This window comes from Suncus etruscus, chromosome 10, assembly GCF_024139225.1.
Source record: "Suncus etruscus isolate mSunEtr1 chromosome 10, mSunEtr1.pri.cur, whole genome shotgun sequence".
Classification (NCBI taxonomy): domain Eukaryota; kingdom Metazoa; phylum Chordata; class Mammalia; order Eulipotyphla; family Soricidae; genus Suncus; species Suncus etruscus.
The window spans coordinates 87,113,931-87,132,476 of NC_064857.1; the positions used below are offsets into that span (position 1 = coordinate 87,113,931).

Genomic DNA, 18,546 nt, shown 5'->3' on the forward strand with positions numbered 1-18,546 from the left:
TGCCAGGTCATTATATCAATGTTCAGGGTGTAAGGTACATGGTAATGAGATTTATTAGATAATAACTAATCTGTATGTATAGTGTTTTCCCATTTTAATGTGTCTATGCAAACAAGGATCAATGCCATGAAGCGTTATTGGTGCATCTGGAGGCAATAGGAACAAGGTCAGAAAACAATAATGTCTTTAATTTTTCTTAAAACCCAAAGTGTTTTTTATTTTATTTTATTTATTTATTTTTTGTTTTTTTGGGTCACACCCAGCAGCGCTCAGGGGTTACTCCTGGCTCTATGCTCAGAAATCACTCCTGGCAGGCTCAGGGGACCATATGGGATGCTGGGATTCGAACCATCGTACTTTTGCATGCAAGACAAATGCCTTACCTCCATGCTATCTCTCCGGCCCTGTTTTGTTTTGTTTTTTTATTTTTATTTATTTATTTGCTTTTTGGGATGCTCAGGGGTTACTCCTGGCTATGTGCTCAGAAATTGCTCCTGGCATGGGGGACCATATGGGATGTTGGAGGATTGAACCGTGGTCCATCCTAGGTTAGCGTGTGCAAGACAGACACCCTACTGCTTGTGCCACCACTCTGGACCCAATAGTGGTCTTTTTAGATATGACTTTGAAGCTATGAATTGTGGCTAGGGATACAGATTAGTATTCAAGTACATGCCTTGCACATATGAGGTCTGAGTTTTACTCCCAGCATTGCAATAAGTAAAAATTCAGGGGCTGGAGAGATAACACACATTGAAATTAGCACAAATTAAAATTGGGAATTGCTATAGATAAAATGTTTGCTCTTTGAAGATAAAACAATTTAAACATTAGAGCTATTATTGTTTGTCTTTTGGGCCACACCAGTGATACTAAGGGGCTACTCTTAGCTCTATTTCAGGGATCACTCCCGGACAGTGTTCAAGGGACCATCTGGTGCTGGGAATTGAACTCAGGTTTACAGCATGCAAAGTACATGTTTAGTAGACCTGGAATTCCTCCTGGTGATTCTCAGCCAGCTAGAATGATCTTCAATGCAAGGACCCAAGGAAGCAGTGCTTGTTGGCCACTGTGATGCCCAGAGTGATAACAGTACCTTAGTGTTGCACCTAACCTCTAGGACTGCATTTGGCAGTGCTCTGGGACCATGTGATGCTAGGGATCAAGCTTGGGGAAGCTGCATGAACGGCTTATGTCCTCACCCCATTTCTCTATCTTTGGGCTATAGGGATAATTTTTTGTAAAGGAATATATATCTTTAAAGGACTTGTATTTAAAATATATTTGTATATATTTGACAAATGACATTTAAAATATTTCTTACTGAATGCTTTAAAATCTGTAAGAAAGCAACTTAAGAGCACATTTCTTTGGGGTTGTCTTCCTTAGAGAACATATTTCATTTACTTTCTAACCTTAGAATTAGTATCTGCCTTCAATTAAACTGTTTTACTGTAAATACAAAATTTTGATCTGACAGCTTGACTAAAGAAAACATACAGATGGCAATCTGGCACTTGTAAAGCATCTTGGAGAAATGTCCAACATAATTCATTTAAAGGAATGAAGAATTAAGACTAAATTAGGTACCACTCACCCACCTTTACTAAAGGCTAAAAATAATAAAAGTGGTTATGTGTAGGAGTTGGATTTCTCATATTTGTACTCCTGGTGAGTGTGTAAAGTGGTGAACCAACTTGCTGCTGCACAAGAATAATTTGCTTAAAAACTAAGCAGCTTTCTCTGCTGTTGCTGAGATGTACAGAGGTAGAGGCTGGGTGCATTCAGGATATGGCTCCACTTTTAACAGGGTGTAGGAAGGTATTATTTCAGGAGCTTGGAGGGACCTTAACATTATTTTAGAATAGATGCCAGGACTGCCTTCCCTTCTATGAACTACCACATGGAATTCTTTTTTTGTTTGTTTGGGATTTTTTTGGGGGGTCACACCCGAGAGCTCAGGGGTAACTCCTGGCTCTATGCTCAGAAATCACTCCTGGCAGGCTGAGGGGACCATATGGAATGCTACGATTCGAACCACTGACCTTCTGCATGGAAGGCAAACGCCTTACCTCCATGCTATCACTCTGGCTCCATACCACATGGAATTCTTGATGCTCTGAGTTTTGGCAAGTGCCATGCCCTTTTTTTTTTTTGATTTTTTGGGCCACACCCATTTGACACTCAGGGTTTACTCCTGGCTATGCACTTAGAAATTGCCCCTGGCTTGGGGGGAACCATATGGGACACCAGGGGATTGAACCGAGGTCCTTCCTTGGCTAGCGCTTGCAAGGCAGACACCTTATCTCTAGCACCAACTCACCGGCCTCGCCATACCCATTTTTATGTGCTTGCATCTAATTGCATTGTGAAGTTGTAAGAGGTCCTCTGTGCACAACTGAGGATAACATGAAATTGGAGGCATGGGTGGATCTCTGTAAGTATATTGAGTGTGAAACTATATATTTTAGTTGTATGATAGTTAAAGACTATGGCAGAGACTCTCAGGCTAAGGATGTCAAGAAATACTTTTGTGGTTTTTTTTGTTTTTGTTTTTGGGCCACACCTGATGACACTCGGGGGTTACTCCTGGCTATGCACTATTGCTCTTGGCTTGGGGAACCATATGGGACACCAGGGATCAAACTGAGGTCCGTCCTGGGTCAGCCACGTGTAAGGCAAACGCCTTACTGCTGCGCCACTGCTCTAGCCCTGAAATGCTTCTAATGTAAGAAATCAACAACAACAATAAAAATTTGCTCATGTAGGGGGCCAGAGCGATAGCACAGTGGTAAGGCGTTTGCCTTGCACATGGGAAATATAGGATGGATGGTGGTTCAACTTCTGAGCATAGAGCCAGGAGTAATCACTGAGCGCTGCTGGGTGTGACCCAACACTCCTCCCCAAAATACTTGCTCATGTACTGTGGGTGTAGTAGCCCTGGAACCCCCTGACCAAGCATACCAGGAGTGACTCCTGTGCCCCAATCTCCAGTGGGAGGAGTCCTAAAAATAAAGCCAATGTGTCCCTTGAAAAAAAATAATCAACAAACATATGTCAATGAAAGATATAGCTTTTCCATGCCGAGATATGTTTCCCAAGAGAAAAGAATTCAGATAAGGCATGTACATATTTATAAATTAATGTGACTTAAAAATTAAAAACATTCATCTTTAAAAATAAAATAAAGGGCCCGGAGAGATAGCACAGCGGCATTTGCCTTGCAAGCAGCCGATCCAGGACCAAAGGTGGTTGGTTCGAATCCCGGTGTCCCATATGGTCCCCCGTGCCTGCCAGGAGCTATTTCTGAGCAGACAGCCAGGAGTAACCCCTGAGCACCACCGGGTGTGACCCAAAAAAACAAAAAATAAATAAATAAATAAAATAAATAAATAAAATAAAATAAAATAATTGATGCCCCTGAAAATGGTGAAAACTTTGAGGATTTACATACTTAGACTGCTTGTATTTGGGGGGTTTTACCCTCCTGTGCTTAGAGGCTACTCCTAACTTTGCTTAGTGGCCTCTGACCAACACTTTACTACCTATGTTTTCTCTACCTTTCTGTCTCTCGTTCCTGCTTGTGTGTGTGTGTGTGTGTGTGTGTGTGTGTGTGTGTGTTTGTTTAAAGTAAAAACAGAATTTATTTGGAAATTCTGAGACAGGAAAGGTAGAGGATAAGAAAGAGAGAGAATGGGGGCCCGGAGAGATAGCACAGCGGCGTTTGCCTTGCAAGCAGCCGATCCAGGACCAAAGGTGGTTGGTTCGAATCCCGGTGTCCCATATGGTTCCCCGTGCCTGCCAGGAGCTATTTCTGAACAGACAGCCAGGAGTAACCCCTGAGCACCGCCAGGTGTAGCCCAAAAGCCAAAAAAAAAAGAAAGAAAGAGAAAGGAAGGAAAGGAAAGGAAAGGAAAGGAAAGGAAAGGAAAGGAAAGGAAAGGAAAGGAAAGGAAAGGAAAGGAAAGGAAAGGAAAGGAAAGGAAAGGAAAGGAAAGGAAAGGAAAGGAAAGGAAAGGAAAGGAAAGGAAAGGAAAGGAAAGGAAAGGAAAGGAAAGGAAAGGAAAGGAAAAAGGAAAGGAAAAAGGAAAGGAAAAAGGAAAGGAAAAAGGAAAGGAAAAAGGAAAGGAAAGGAAAAAGGAAAAGAAAGGAAAGATAAAAGGAAAGGAAAGGAAAGGAAAAAGGAAAGGAAAAAGGAAAGGAAAGAAAAGGAAAAAGGAAAGATAAAAGGAAAGGAAAGGAAAGGAAAGGAAGAAGGAAAGGAAAAAAGAAAGAAAGAAAGAGAATGGGCTGGAGTGATAGTCGACGGAAAGGGCATTTGCCTTGCATGTCGGCCACCCTGGTTTGATCTCCTACATCCCATATAGTCCCCAAGCCCACTAGGAGTGATTCTGAGTTCAGAGCCAGGAGTAATCCCCAACAACCAGCAGTGTGGCCCCAAACAAACAAACAAAAGAGAGAGTAACACACTAGAAATGGCAGGCTGGGTTATACAACCCAACATGAAAATAGGAAAGTAGGGGCCAGAGCTATAGCACAGTGGTAGGACATTTGCCTTGCACACAGCTGACCCAGGACGGACCTGGGTTAAATCCCTATGTCCCATATGGTCCCCAAGCCTGCCAGGAACAATTTCTGAGCACAGAGCCAGGAGTAACTCCTGAATGTCACCGGGTGTGGCCCAAAACCAAAACCAAAAAAAAAAAAAATGAAAATAGGAAAGTAGGGTCCTGAACAGGTAGGGCATTTGCCTTGCATGAGGCCAACACAGGTTCAATTCTTACATTCCATATAGTCCCCCAAGTCTGCCAGGAATGATTCCTGATTCCAGAGCCAGGAACCTTAAACACTGCTGGGTGTGACTCCAACAAATAAATAAACAAAAAGAAAATAGAGGGGAGATGCACACCACATCTGCATGTGGGGACTATGTACCCAGGCAATACATGTGCCCCTGATTGTATTTTAACATGAAACAATGATGCAAAGTTTACTGACTATATCTCAGATAAGGTTCTAAGTAGTACATACTATCAGGAGTGATCCCTGAGCACAGAGACAGGAGAAAACCCTGAATATTGTCAGGTATGGCCCAAAACAAACCAAAAAATTTGTCTTTAGGGAAAAAATGGTCTCCCTTGAATAACTCTCTTGAGTACACATACAGCATTCAGGAGTCTGTATGTGGTGCTGATAACCTGGGACTGAACCCAGGTTATTCATGGGCAAGGCAAGTGCTTTACCTGCTGTGTTAACTCTATGGTCATTTTTTATTTATTTTGTCTTGGACCTCATCCTGCTCCATTTAGAGATTACTGCTGGCTGTGTACTCAGGGATCCTGGTGGTGTTCAGATGACCATATGCAGTACGAGGAATCGAAACAGGATCAGTCTTGTGCAAGACAAGTGCCCTACCAACCATTTCTCTCGTTTTCCCAGCAACAAACATTAAATTTGTTTTCTCCTTTAGGCAACCATGGAGAACAATCTCCCCTCAGAAATCGTTAGCAAGATCAACCTTGTGGACCTAGCAGGCAGGTAAACAAAGAATTTCAAACAAATGGGTCTCTCTCTCTCTCTCTCTCTCTCTCTCTCTCTCTCTCTCTCTCTCTCTCTCTCTCTCTCTCTCTCTCTCTCTCACACACACACACACACACACACACACACACACACACAAACACACACACACACACCCTTCCCTCCCTCTCTCCATCCCCATTCTCATTCTTCTTGCTCATTTTAGAGAAAATAAACTTATCCCAACCTTCTAACAAAATTAAAAAACAATATATTCTTTTATGTTAAATTAAGAGAAGCCATTTTCTAAGGTTTGAAAATTTCTTCTATGTACGTGTTCTCTAATTTCAATTACCCATTAAAAGCATCTAGCTTAGAGGCACAAAAGAAACTGAGAGAAGTAAGAAGAGGAAGATGGAGAGTTACATGGACAGGGCCCTTGTTTGACATGCAGAATCAACAGAACTGAAAGCACGAGATCCAGACTACTACAGCCAAACTTAAAAGTGTTAAAGAGGCAGGTTAAGGGGTGGGAGGGAAATGTGGGAACATTGGTGGAGGAATGTTGACAATGATGTTGGAATATTACATGCCTGAAACCCAACTATGATTAACTATAAATTACAATGTCTCGATAAAATTTTTAAAAACTCATCTAGAACTTGGGGCCAGGGAGATAGCATGGAGGTAGGGTGTTTGCCTTGCATGCGAAAGGATGATGCTTCGAATCCCAGTATCCCATATGGTCCCCTGAGCCTGCCAGGAGCGATTTCTGAGTATAGAGCCAGGAGTAACCCCTGAGTGCTACTGGGTATGACCCAAAAACAAAACAAAACCTCATCTAGAACCTTTTAAAATGCCTCCTGCCTGTACTCTGTCTCAAATCAAATCAGTAAGATTATTAATGGTGATAAGAGGTGTAGGCCAGGATGGTTCTGGTAGATAGCCAAATGCAAACGTACTTGCTCTGAGTGAATTATCTCTCTTTTTCCTTTGTATTGATCTTTATAGTTTGTAGCACTATGCATTGCACACTTCCAAATAGAAAATAATAAAAACTTTAAAAATTTTGGTGCCAGAATAATGGGGCCGGAGAGATAGCATGAAGGTGGGGCGTTTGCCTTGTATGCAAAAGGACGGTGTTTTGAATCCTGGCATCCCATATGGTCCCCGAGCCTGCCAGAAGCGATTTCTGAGCCTAGAGCCAGGAATAACCCCTGAGCGCTGCCGGGTGTGATCCCCAAAAAGTTTTGGTGCCAGAATAATAGCACAGTAGTAGGGCGTTTGCCTTGAACACAGCCAATCTGGGACCTACCCTGGTTCAATCCTCAGCATCTCCTGAGACTGCAGGAGCAATTTCTGAGTGCAGAGTAGGTGTAACCCCTGAGTACTGCTAGGTGTGGCCCAACCCTCCAAATATTGATTAATTGGAGAGAAGATATTATCATTTTTGTATTAGAAACATGAAATATAATCACCAGAAATAAGTCTTGAGGATAATGTGTACACAAAAAATACAAGATTAAAAAGGCAAAATTTTGTTTTATAACTGCCAAATCATTAACACTGTAAAGTATCCCCTTTAAAATTAAGTGCGAGGACCAGAGATAATATAGATAATATAGAGAGCAGGGCAATACTACCAGGAATGACCCCTGACCTCAGAACCAGGAATAAGTCCTCAGCACAGCTGGCATGGCTCAAAACCAAAACCAAAAAGGCTAAGTGCTCTCTGGAAATAACACTATGAGTCAACTGAAAGTTTTTGTTTATGTTTTTTTGTTTATGGCCACACCCAGTGGTGCTCAGAGGTTACATCTGGCTCTGTACTCAGATTACTCGTGGTAGGTTCAGGGAATCATATAGATTGCTGAGTTTTTTACTAGGTCCACCACATGCAAGTCAAGCGCCTTACCCAATATACTATCTCTCCAGCACCACAACTTTAAAAATTTTTTTTCTAACTTTTTTTTGTAAACTTTATTGTTTGATTGATTGGTTTTGGAGCCACGCCTGGCGATGCTCAGGGGTCACTCTCTCTGTACTCAGAAATTGCCCCTGACAGGCTGAGAGCCCATATAGGATGCTGGGAATCAAAACGGGTCACTACTGGGTTGTCCACATGCAAGGCAATCGCCCTACCACTGTGCTATCTCTTCAGCCCCACCACAACGTTTTGTTTGTTTTTTGGGCCACACCTAGTGACGCTCAGGGGTTACTCCTGACTATGCGCTCAGAAATCGCCCCTGGCTTGGGGAACCATATGGGACACCAGGGGATCGTACCTCGGTCCATCCTAGGCTAATGTGGACAAGGCAGATGCCTCACTGCTCCAGCCCCACCATCCACAACTTTTTTTTTTTTTTTTGGTTTTTTGGGCCACACCCTGGCTTGGGGGGACCATATGGGAGGCCGGGGGATCGAATCAGACACCTTACCTCTAGCACCACCTCGCCGGCCCCACCACCACAACTTTTTAAAAAATATTTTGCACCTACTTAAAAAGGGAAGTAGAGACATCTGACAATTAATGGTATATACATCAAAGCATCAATATGTCAAATGAAAAAATTTAAAAGTTATAACAATCTATACCAAATAGCTATGTAAGTATGCCTATAAACGAGTATTACATTTAACTGAAAATGCCCCAACAGCCAAATTAATAATAGAAATATAACGAATTAGGACCAGAGTGATAGTACAGCAGTAGGGCATTTGTCTTGCAAGCAGCTGCCCAGGATGGACCTAGGTTTGATCCCCAGTGTTCCACATGGTACCCCAGCCAGGAGTAATTTCTGAGTGCATAGCCCTGAGTGTCGCTGGTTGTGGCCCAAAAACCAAAAAAAAAAAAAAAAAAAAAAAAAAGAAAAGAAAAGAAATAAATTTTTTTTTGTCTGAGAAGCAGAAGAATGCCAATTTATTACAGGAGGGCAACATTTTCTGGAACTGAATTCTAGAATTATGTGGCTCTTTTATATCCGTGTGCAACATAGTGCATAGTATCTTTACAACTTTGAAAGAACAGCATTTTATTTTTGCTTTGTTTCATTTGCTGTATTTCAGTGAAAGAGCAGATCCCAGTTACTGTAAGGACCGAATTACTGAAGGAGCCAACATCAACAAGTCTCTGGTGACTCTGGGGATTGTTATCTCCACCTTAGGTATTCTTCTGGTAGACGGGATTATTGGAGTGGGATAGAACTGAGATACTCTCATTTTATAAAAAAAAACAGTCTATAGAATAATTACAGGATTCTTACAAAGTTACTTTCTGGCTAGGGGTATGAACAATTGAAATTTGTGAGTTTAGAATTCATTATTCCAGCACCTCCATTTCAAAAAGAAAAGTAATAATTGTGTGATTCAAATATACCATGTCATGAGTCCATAGTCTAATTTTTGAGCTCATTTTTTTTTGTTTTTGTTTTTTGGGCCACACCCAGCATTGCTCAGGGTTTACTCCTGGCTATCTGCTCAGAAATAGCTCCTGGCAGGCACAGGGGACCATATGGGACACCGGGATTCGAACCAACCAACCTTGGTCCTGGATTGGCTGCTTGCAAGGCAAACACTGCTGTGCTATCTATCTCTCCGGGCCCTTTGAGCTCATTCTTTTTTTTTTTTTTTTTGGGTTTTTGGGTTTTTGGGCCACACCCGGTAATGCTCAGGGGTTACTTCTGGCTATGTGCTCAGAAGTTGCTCCTGGCTTGGGGGACCATATGGGACGCCGGAGGATCGAACCACGGTCCGTCCAAGGCTAGCGCAGGCAAGGCAGGCACCTTACCTTCAGCGCCACCGCCCGGCCCCTTGAGCTCTTCTTTTTTTTTTTTTTTTTTTTTTTGGTTTTTGGGCCACACCCTGTGACGCTCAGGGGTTACTCCTGGCTATGCGCTCAGAAGTTGCTCCTGGCTTCTTGGGGGACCATATGGGACGCCGGGGGATCGAACCGCGGTCCATCCTAGGTTAGCGCAGGCAAGGCAGGCACCTTACCTCCAGCGCCACCGCCCGGCCCCTCTTGAGCTCTTCTTAACACATCCTATCACATGTGGAAAGGGATTAAATACAGGGGTCTCAAACTCTCGGCCTGCGGGCCGTTTGTGGCCCTCCATACAACATTTTGTGGCCCTGCCCTAGAGGAATCTTTTTTTTTTTGTTTTGTTTTGTTTTAGTTGTTTGGGTCACACCCCCCAATGTTCAAGGCTTACTACTGACTTTGCACTCAAGGATCACCCTGATTTTGCCCAGGTAAATTGAGTTTGAGACTCCTGGATTAGAAGATAATAATACTTAAATTTGTGTTCTCCAGCATTAGTTTTGGGGGATGCCAGGGATTTAACCTGAGCTTCTATACATCTGCATCAGGCATTTCGTCATTATGCTGTATATCCTGGTTATTTTTGTTGTGATTGTGATGATGCTTGAGGCTAGGGCCTTCATTCAGTGATGCTGGGTGTGTGTTTAGGGGGGGGGGTTGTCCTATGTTCTATTATGTTTTCATATATTTATTTCATTATTTTTCTCCATTTTGTCTCTCAAGCCCAGAACTCTCAAGTACCCAGTGGCTGCCAGAGCCTCAGCAACACAGCTAGTGATGGCATTGACAGTGGGATGTGCAGTCAAGGGGGGCCCTGCCGGAGGCGGTCTTATATACCCTACCGGGACTCTGTGTTGACTTGGCTGCTTAAAGACAGTCTTGGAGGCAACTCCCAGACCATCATGGTTGCCAGTAAGTAGGTGCTGGGGCTGGTTCTGTGTCAGGATGGTAACTATGCCTCCGGTTCATCCAGGGAGTTCTTGTACATAGCCTGGGCAGTAGTGCAAGGCAAGTGGAGGGTCTGAGTTAGAAGGCTGAGTGTGTTTTTTAACCTTCTCCTTCTTCATCAGCTGTGTCTCCAGCACACACTTGCTACTGTGAGACCATGAGTACCCTGAGATATGCAGCCAATGCCAAGAACATCATCAACAAGCCGCAGGTCAATGAGGTGAGACCTTCACCTGAAGTCCTGGCCTGGTGTGGTTTATACAAACTTCATTTTTTTCCCCTCATTGATTGCATTCTCTTTGTAGTTGTCTTGACCTGCCAAACTTAATTCTCCCAAATGATCAAGGAGTGAAATTCTTTTATCTGAGTATCAAATAACCTTCTTAGCTCTACTGGTGCCATTCAGTAACTTTTTTGGGGGGTGGGGTCACACCCAGCAGCACTCAGGGGTTACTCTGGCTCTATGCTCAGAAATCTCTCCTGGCAGGCTTGGGGGACCATATGGGATGCTGGGATTCGAACCGCCGTCCTTCTGCATGCAAGGCAAATGGACCTACCTCCATGCCATCTCTCCGGCCCCCATTCAGTAACTTTTAATGAATAATTTATTTTAGCTATTATCTAAAATCTTTCTTCTTAAAATCCCTGGTACAGTATTGTCACACCAAAACTATTTTAAAATAAATTATTTTATGGGCCAGAGGGATAGTATAGCAGGGAGGGCACTTACTTTGCAGGAAGCCAACTCAGGTTTGATCCCCAGCATCTTATATGGCCCCCCTTAACAACCCCCAGATATCACTCCCCAAAATAATTTTAGATTCTTCATGGGCACAAAATAGACACTTATTGTCTCTGGGTTGTATACATTCCTAGTTTCTCTCCTATGTTTCATCATTCAACATGGGCTGCACTATCAGACAGCTAGAAAGGGCTGGAAAGCAGGAGAATACTTTTCTCTTGCCTCTGTAGAATCTATAACTTTTATTTATTTATTTATTTATTTATTATTGGGATCAACTACTTTATTATTTTTTTGTGTGTGTGTATTTGGGGCCACACTCGTTTGATGCTCAGGGCTTACTCCTGGCTATACACTCAGAAATCGCCACTGACTTGGGGGACCATATGGGACCTGGGGAATAGAATAGAGGTCCATCCTAGGCTAGCACTTGCAAGGCAGACGCCTTACTTCTAGTGCCAGCACTCTGACCCTTCAACTTGTTTTATTTTTTTTATTTTTTATTTTGTTTGGTTTTGGGGTCACACTCAGCAGTGCTCAGGGGTTACTCCTGGCTCTATGCTCAGAAATTGCTCCTGACAGGCTTAGGGACCATATGGGATGCCAGGATTTGAACCACCATCCTTCTGCATGCAAGGCAAATGCCCTACCTCCATCTTTCCGGCCCCTACTTTTATTTTTAATGTGTGTGATGTATGCCTTTGTTTACTGGCGTATCTGTGCCTCTCCCCCTCCCCCCAGTAGATTAAACTTACTTCTCTGGGGCTTAATGGATCATATAGAAAGTTCATAGGGGTCTTTTTGGGGGGAAAGTTGGTTTTTGGGCCACACCCAGCAGAACTCAGGCATTGTTCCTGAGTGCTCTGTGCTCAGAAATCACTCCTGGCAAGCTTGGGGTCCACATGGGATACTAGGGATCAAGCCCAGGTCAGCTGTGTGCTAGGCAAACATCCTACCCACTGTGCTATAACTCCAGCCCTGAAATTCATAAGTTTTAAACACTGAGTGATATTGAGAATATCCCAAAAGTTCCTTATATACTTTGAAGTTTCCATGAAAAGCTCCTGTACAGAGATCACAAATTGGTGACCAGATTATATAAGTGCATCTTAAAGTGATTTAAAGATAATTTAAGACCTAAAGATGTGGCTTAACAGCAGTATATGCCATGAATGTGTGAGACCTAGTTTCAGTCCCTAACTTGGCAAAGAAAAAAAAAAACAAAACAGCAGGTGCTAAGATGAGTCACACTACAGGACTATTATTATCACCCTCTACCTATACATGGTCTGGCATTTTGTGTAACCTTCTGACCAGGTTACATTGATTCTCAACCTAGCATATAGCAGACTGACCCAGAGGATTTAATAAACTGCTACTGAGCATCAGCCTGCAAGAATTTCTAATTTAGTGGCTTTTTAGTGAGGCAGAATTTTATTTAACACAAGTTCTTAGCTGAACTTGATGCTCTGTTCCAAAGACCATACTTTGGAAAAAACTTCCATGGTATTTATACCAAAGGAATAATTTCTTCAAGCTAGTGTCATGAAACAATTGAGGCCTTAGTTCAATTAGTAGTAACTGATTTCTCTGTTTCAGGATGCAAACATAAAGCTAATCAGAGAACTCAGAGAAGAGATTGGAAGACTGAAGACCATGCTGCTGAGCTTCGAACTGGTATTTGGGCAATAAGAATTTTACTCAGGGCTAGGAATATAGCTCAGGTAGTCCACTTGCCCTGTGCATGTGAGGCTGGGATTGGACCTCTGCACTGCAAAACAAACAATACAAGCCAAAAGACTAACCAAAAGAGGTTTAACTTACAAGGCCCCTTTCTTCTGCATAGAATAAAACTTGTTTTATTTTCATGAACACCAGGGGAGCAGGTAGGAGCATACAGGAAGAGAGTTTCTTTGATTACTTAAAGGGATGTCAAGTGAGGAAAACTTCCTCTCACTGTCACCTTTCTTGTCCAGAGGGTATTTTCCTGAGTTTGTTATGTGGGTGCAGATTTGTGACATGGTGTGGTGCCCTCCAAGAAAATTTCTTTAAATTCTTCTTGGAACCAATCTAAATCCAGATTGTATGCTGCTGATTTGTTTGATTTTATTGCCAACGTTTTTCCTTTAAATGGACCATACCTTCCTTCAGAAGAGTAAGGGGTGGGGCAGCCAAGCACATCTTTTCCTTTGTACAGAGAAACTTCAGTTCATTGGATGGAGGAAAGGATGAAAGTCTGAAGGAGTTGGTTCTCCAAAATGAATTGAAGGTGGGTATGCTTGGTAGACTCAGCAGTGTGTGTGTCAGCTGGAAATCACTCACCTAGTGATTTCCAAGACATTCCAAGGAAAGACTTGACAGCATTAATTGATGACAGGTTAGGTTAAGGTGCTGCTACCAGATGTCCAAAATTTTGATATTTGATTGTATTTTTATATATTATTAAAGTATTCTCTCTCTTTTTTTTTTTTTTTTGGTTTTTGGTTTTTGGGCCACACCTGGCGGTGCTCAGGGGTTACTCCTGGCTGTCTGCTCAGAAATAGCTCCTGGCAGGCACAGGGGACCATATGGGACACCGGTATTTGAACCAACCACCTTTGGTCCTGGATCGGCTGTTTGCAAGGCAAATGCCGCTGTGCTATCTCTCCGGGCCCTATTAAAGTATTCTGATTATGCCATATTTAGTTATTTAAAATAAACTTCAGTGGCCAGAGCGGTGACACAAGAGGTAGGGTGTCTGCTTTGCATGCACTAATCTAGGATGGACCAAGGTTCGATCCCCCAGTTGTCCCATATGGTCCCCCAAGCCAAGAGCGATTTCTGAGCTCATAGCCAGGAGTAACCCCTGAGCGTCACTGGGTGTGGCCCAAAACCCCAAAATAATGATAAAATAAAATAAACTTCAGCACCACATAACAAATATGGAAGTTGCTAAAAAATTATTTGTAGAGTATATGTTCTAATTTGGGGCTCAGAAGAGTTTTCTCTATACTGAAGTGCTGAAGTAAAAGACTCAAACTATTCCCCCAACTCTTTTTTTTTTTTTCGGGCCACACCCGTCTGATGCTCAGGGGGTTACTCCTGGCTAAGCGCTCAGAAATTGCCCCAGGCTTGGGGGAACCATATGGGATGCCGGGGGATCGAATCACGGTCAGGATCTTTCCTTGGCTAGCGCTTGCAAAGCAGACACCTTATCTCTAGCGCCACCTCGCCAGCCCCTTCCCCCAACTCTTTAGCATTTTTACATTATACTGGTTGGCTTTCCTGGGCTGGTATAATGTGTGTATTTGTGTGTGTGTGTGTGTGTGTGTGTGTGTGTGTGTGTGTGTGTCTGAATGTGAGTGTGAGTATTTGTGATTGTGATAATGTGTGTGTGCATGTGTTCATGCACACGCACATGTGAACAGCAGTGCCAGGGTGGTTGAAGTGTCTAAGTTCCTTCCCTGCCACTTAACTTCATCAGTCAATCTCATGCTGGATTTCTTATAGTTTTTCTGTTTTCAACTTCAACTCAATTACTATCCCCCTCAAAAAAAAGTGTTTTTATGAACCCTTAACTTGACCTCATTTCATTTTTTATAAATATTCCCTTTGAGAAGAGAAGTTCTTAGCTTCTTATTCCTCCTTTTTGATTTCTCAGTTCTTTTAGTCCATCAATAAACTTCCTGTCAAGGCTTTTTTCTTTATTGTTGTTATTTGTTTTTTGGGCCATACCCCATGATACTCGGGGGTTATTTCCTCTGTGCCCAGAAATTAGTCCTGGCAGTCTTGGAGACTAAGAAACTGCTGGGGATTGAACTTGGGTCAGCCTCATGCAAGGCAAACACCCTACGCATTGTGCCATTGCTGTCTCCTTTTTTGTTTATTTGTTTGTTTGTTTTAATTTTAGCCACATTCAGTGATACTCAGGAGTTACTCCTGGCTCTGCACCTGGTAACTACTCCTGACTTGGGAGACCATCTGGGATGCTGGTGATCAAACCCAGGTCAAGCACATGCAAAGCATGCTCTGGCCCCAAGGCATCAATTTCAAAGAAGAAAAAGGACCCTATATTCAAAACTTTTTTTTAATGTAATTTTATTGAAACTTTTGTAATTAATAGAGTCCTTTATATTTGAGTTTCAGACATACAATGAATCAGGGCCAATCTCACCAGCAATGTCGACCTCCCTCACCAATGTTTAGAGCGCATCCCATGCCACCACCTCTGCCACACAGCCTGCCAGTATAACATGCCCATTTTAAGTTTAGATTGTAAAAGTTTGGGTCTCTTGATTTCATTGTTGTTGGTTTTAGCTTGGATATTTAGTTCTGTCCTTTTATTTATTTATTTATTTATTTATTTATTTATTTATTTATTTATTTATTTATTTTTGGAAGGTCACACCACACCGGCAGCACTCAGGGGTTACTCCTGGCTACTCAAAAATTGCTCCTGGCAGGCTTGGGGTACCATATGGGATGCCGGGATTCGAACCACCATCCTTCTGCATAGAAGGCAAATGCCTTACCTCCATGCTATCTCTCTGGCCCCTGTCCTTTTTTTTTTTTTTTTTAATTTTTTATTGTGACCAAAGTGAATTATGAATCTTTCTCAGTAATATTTAAGGTACATAGAGAAAATGAATCAGGATCATTCCCACCACAGTATTGTCCTCCCTCCACCCCTGTTCCCAGCATGCATCCCATATCTCCCTCATTTGTCCCCCAGATTGCTTGTGTAGCTGCTTCCCTCTGTGTATAGCTTGTTGTAAAGATTGTGTATCGATTCTGTTGTCATTGACTTTGGGTTTGGTGTTTGAGTATGATCATTTTTGATTTCCACTCAATGTTCATATGACTGTTTGGTCCTGGTACCCTCAATTTTTACCCCTCAATTCATGAGTCAGAACAAGATGATTCAAGTTACGTCATTCTGTTGGGGGGGAAAAAAGAAGGAAAAAAAAAGATTTCATCTAAAGGTTATAAATATCAATTTAAAAGAAGAAAAGAAAAAAAGAAAAACAAAAACCAGCAACTACAAAAAGAAAAAGCACCTAGCTACTAAAAACAACCACCATCATATAATAACCGTGAGAATGAAAGAAAATAAAAATAATGAAAAAATAAATAAGAAGAAAGAGAAAAATAATGAAGGAAGAAGGGCTGGTATTACAAGGTTTTGTGCTTCTTTTTCTTTTCTTTCTTTTTTTTATAGACACAGTAAGTATTGGGGAAATTAGAATGGGAATTTCCTTGGCCTAAGAGATACAGGGTTTCTCTGCCTTTGAAGCATGCTGCCATGGGAACAAACTATAGGCTCTAAGCACACTCATTTTTATACCCCAAGGTCTTTTTATGGTGCCAGGAAACTTTCCGTTCAATTGTGGATCAAAACTTTTCTTTTGTTCCTTAGCTAATCTTGGTGTTTTTATTCTCTATACTCTGTTCCTGATACAAAAAAAATCCTCAGTATATTACTGTTTTAATTCTATTTTGTTTGCAGCCAATTTCATAGAATCTCCATTCTTCCTGGGGGAAATTCCTCTTGCTTTATTTACAGGGCTTTACAATTTTTTGTTTCTGGGCCATTCCTACCATTGCTTAGGTATTCCCATTTGGTACCAGGGATCAAACCAGGGGTACCCACATGTGAAGAATATGCTCAATCCCTTTGAACCATCTCCCTGGCCCTCTGTTTGTTACCATTAGCCATATTAGAGTTTAAGGCACTGAATCTTGGGAAAGAAGTGTTTGTTCCTCTGTGTGTGTGTTCCTGTCAGTGCTTGGAGTACCATAGGAGATATGAGATACTAGGGATCAAACCCAGAAAGATTACATATTACTGCTCTGGTCTCAGTGTTCATTCCTTAAAATATTTCCAATATGAATCACAAAGGAAAGGGATGGGAAAAGGGAAATGGTAAAACAGATGTAACATCACCATTTTTAAAATTAGTACCTTGCCACTTTTGTGGTTACAAAAATAAAGCCTATTTGGTAGAGAAAACATAAAAAATAACGTTTTTTGAGGGCATCTTTATGAAAGCAACATGTGCTTACTGAAATACAAAATAGGGGCAGCAAGTACTTGTACAGAACTTTGAACAATACTGGTGAGTAAGATGGGTAAGTCATACTACAGGAAGCAGCCTGGTGACACCTTACCTTTCATCTCCTCTCCATTCTGTATGGCTAAGGCCATTGCCTTTTCTCTGCAGATAGACCAGCTGACTAGAGATTGGAGCCAGAAGTGGGGTGAGTGGAAGGCCCTGATGGAGCATTACCGAGTGGACATTAACAGGAGGAGGGCTGGAGTGGTCATCGACTCCAGCCTACCACATCTCATGGCCTTGGAGGATGATGTGCTCAGCACAGGTGTGGTGCTCTATCACCTCAAGGTGAGCAGGCTTCTGCTGCCATCTCCTGTGGCCTGGGAAAAGCCTCAGGGAGCAGCCACCTGTCAGGAACAGAGATGCCACAGAGCAGCCTGCCAACTTTTCCACAGGAAATTGGCGAGCCAGTTGATTGTTATTCTTCTACTCTTGTATAAATAGAGCAGAAAGGCAGGAAAATCAGAACAATCACTTATTCTCCAGCTGCCGCTACCTGTTGCTCTTATATAACTTATTTTTTGTCTCGAATGCCTTTATTTTCTCTTTTTAAATGCTGAATGTTGCTGCTCTGTTTTTGCTTGGCTTCCCCCAGCTCAGGGCAGCCATCCTGGGGAGAGGGGTGCCTGGTGTCAGAGACTGGCTGCCCTTCTGAGCCCTGTCAATGCAGCTGCTTGTAGATGGCTTTCAAAGGCTGAAGGGGAAGCCAAAGATTTGAATCATTTTTTTCCAGTACTTCCTCACTTGGTTCAACTCCCAAGCTAACACAAAATGTACCTTTCCTTCCCCATGACTGAATTTCCCAAGAAAAGAAGGAAGGTCACAGAAAATAGATCTAGAAAGCCCAAGCAAGCAGTAATGAGAGTCTGAAGAGCAAAGCTGGCTCATCTGGTTCTTTTGGAAGAAAGTGAGGGAGAGTGTGGAATAATCAGGTGATGCTCAGGAGCTACTCTCAATTCTGGCAGCGCTTCAGACTTACTTCTAGCTCTGCTCAGAGATCACTTCTGGCAGTATAATCAGGAGACCATGTGCAGGTGGCAGCGAATGAAACTGGGTTGACTGCATGCAAGGCAAGTGTCTTATTCTCTGTATTATTACTCCTGCCCCCAGGTCCTCGTTTTTAAGATATTACTCCAAAAACTTGGTGAGATGGTAGATACAGCCTCATTTCCTGTTTTTATAAATCTGTTGTCATTCTCTAAGGCTGGCAGGCCCACCCCAGAAGGGATCTTGATCTTGGTCTCTTGATCACAGTCCTCTAGGGCTTAGTGCATCTTGCTTGACTCAGAGCTGACTTTGGCTGGCTCTGTGCCCACCAACACAGTGAGGCCAGCGCATTCCCTGAGGCCTCCTTTTCATGGCCTGTTTTGGACAGTCTATAAGGGCTTCCCCTTTTGACTGCTGGTCCTCCAGGGGTCAAAACCAATGTT

At 42.5% G+C, this 18,546-nt stretch overlaps 1 protein-coding gene across 1 annotated transcript in view; it reads left to right on the plus strand.

The window, feature by feature from the left end:
- The window catches only part of STARD9 (StAR related lipid transfer domain containing 9), a 100,212-nt gene that overhangs the window by 57,142 nt on the left and 24,524 nt on the right, over nucleotides 1-18,546 (plus strand). The window contains exons 10-16 of the mRNA XM_049781693.1: nucleotides 5,471-5,538; nucleotides 8,584-8,681; nucleotides 10,058-10,246; nucleotides 10,405-10,502; nucleotides 12,624-12,701; nucleotides 13,222-13,293; nucleotides 17,225-17,404. Of these exons, the coding sequence (XP_049637650.1) occupies nucleotides 5,471-5,538; nucleotides 8,584-8,681; nucleotides 10,058-10,246; nucleotides 10,405-10,502; nucleotides 12,624-12,701; nucleotides 13,222-13,293; nucleotides 17,225-17,404 (783 nt within the window). The remainder of the gene's footprint in view (nucleotides 1-5,470; nucleotides 5,539-8,583; nucleotides 8,682-10,057; nucleotides 10,247-10,404; nucleotides 10,503-12,623; nucleotides 12,702-13,221; nucleotides 13,294-17,224; nucleotides 17,405-18,546) is intronic.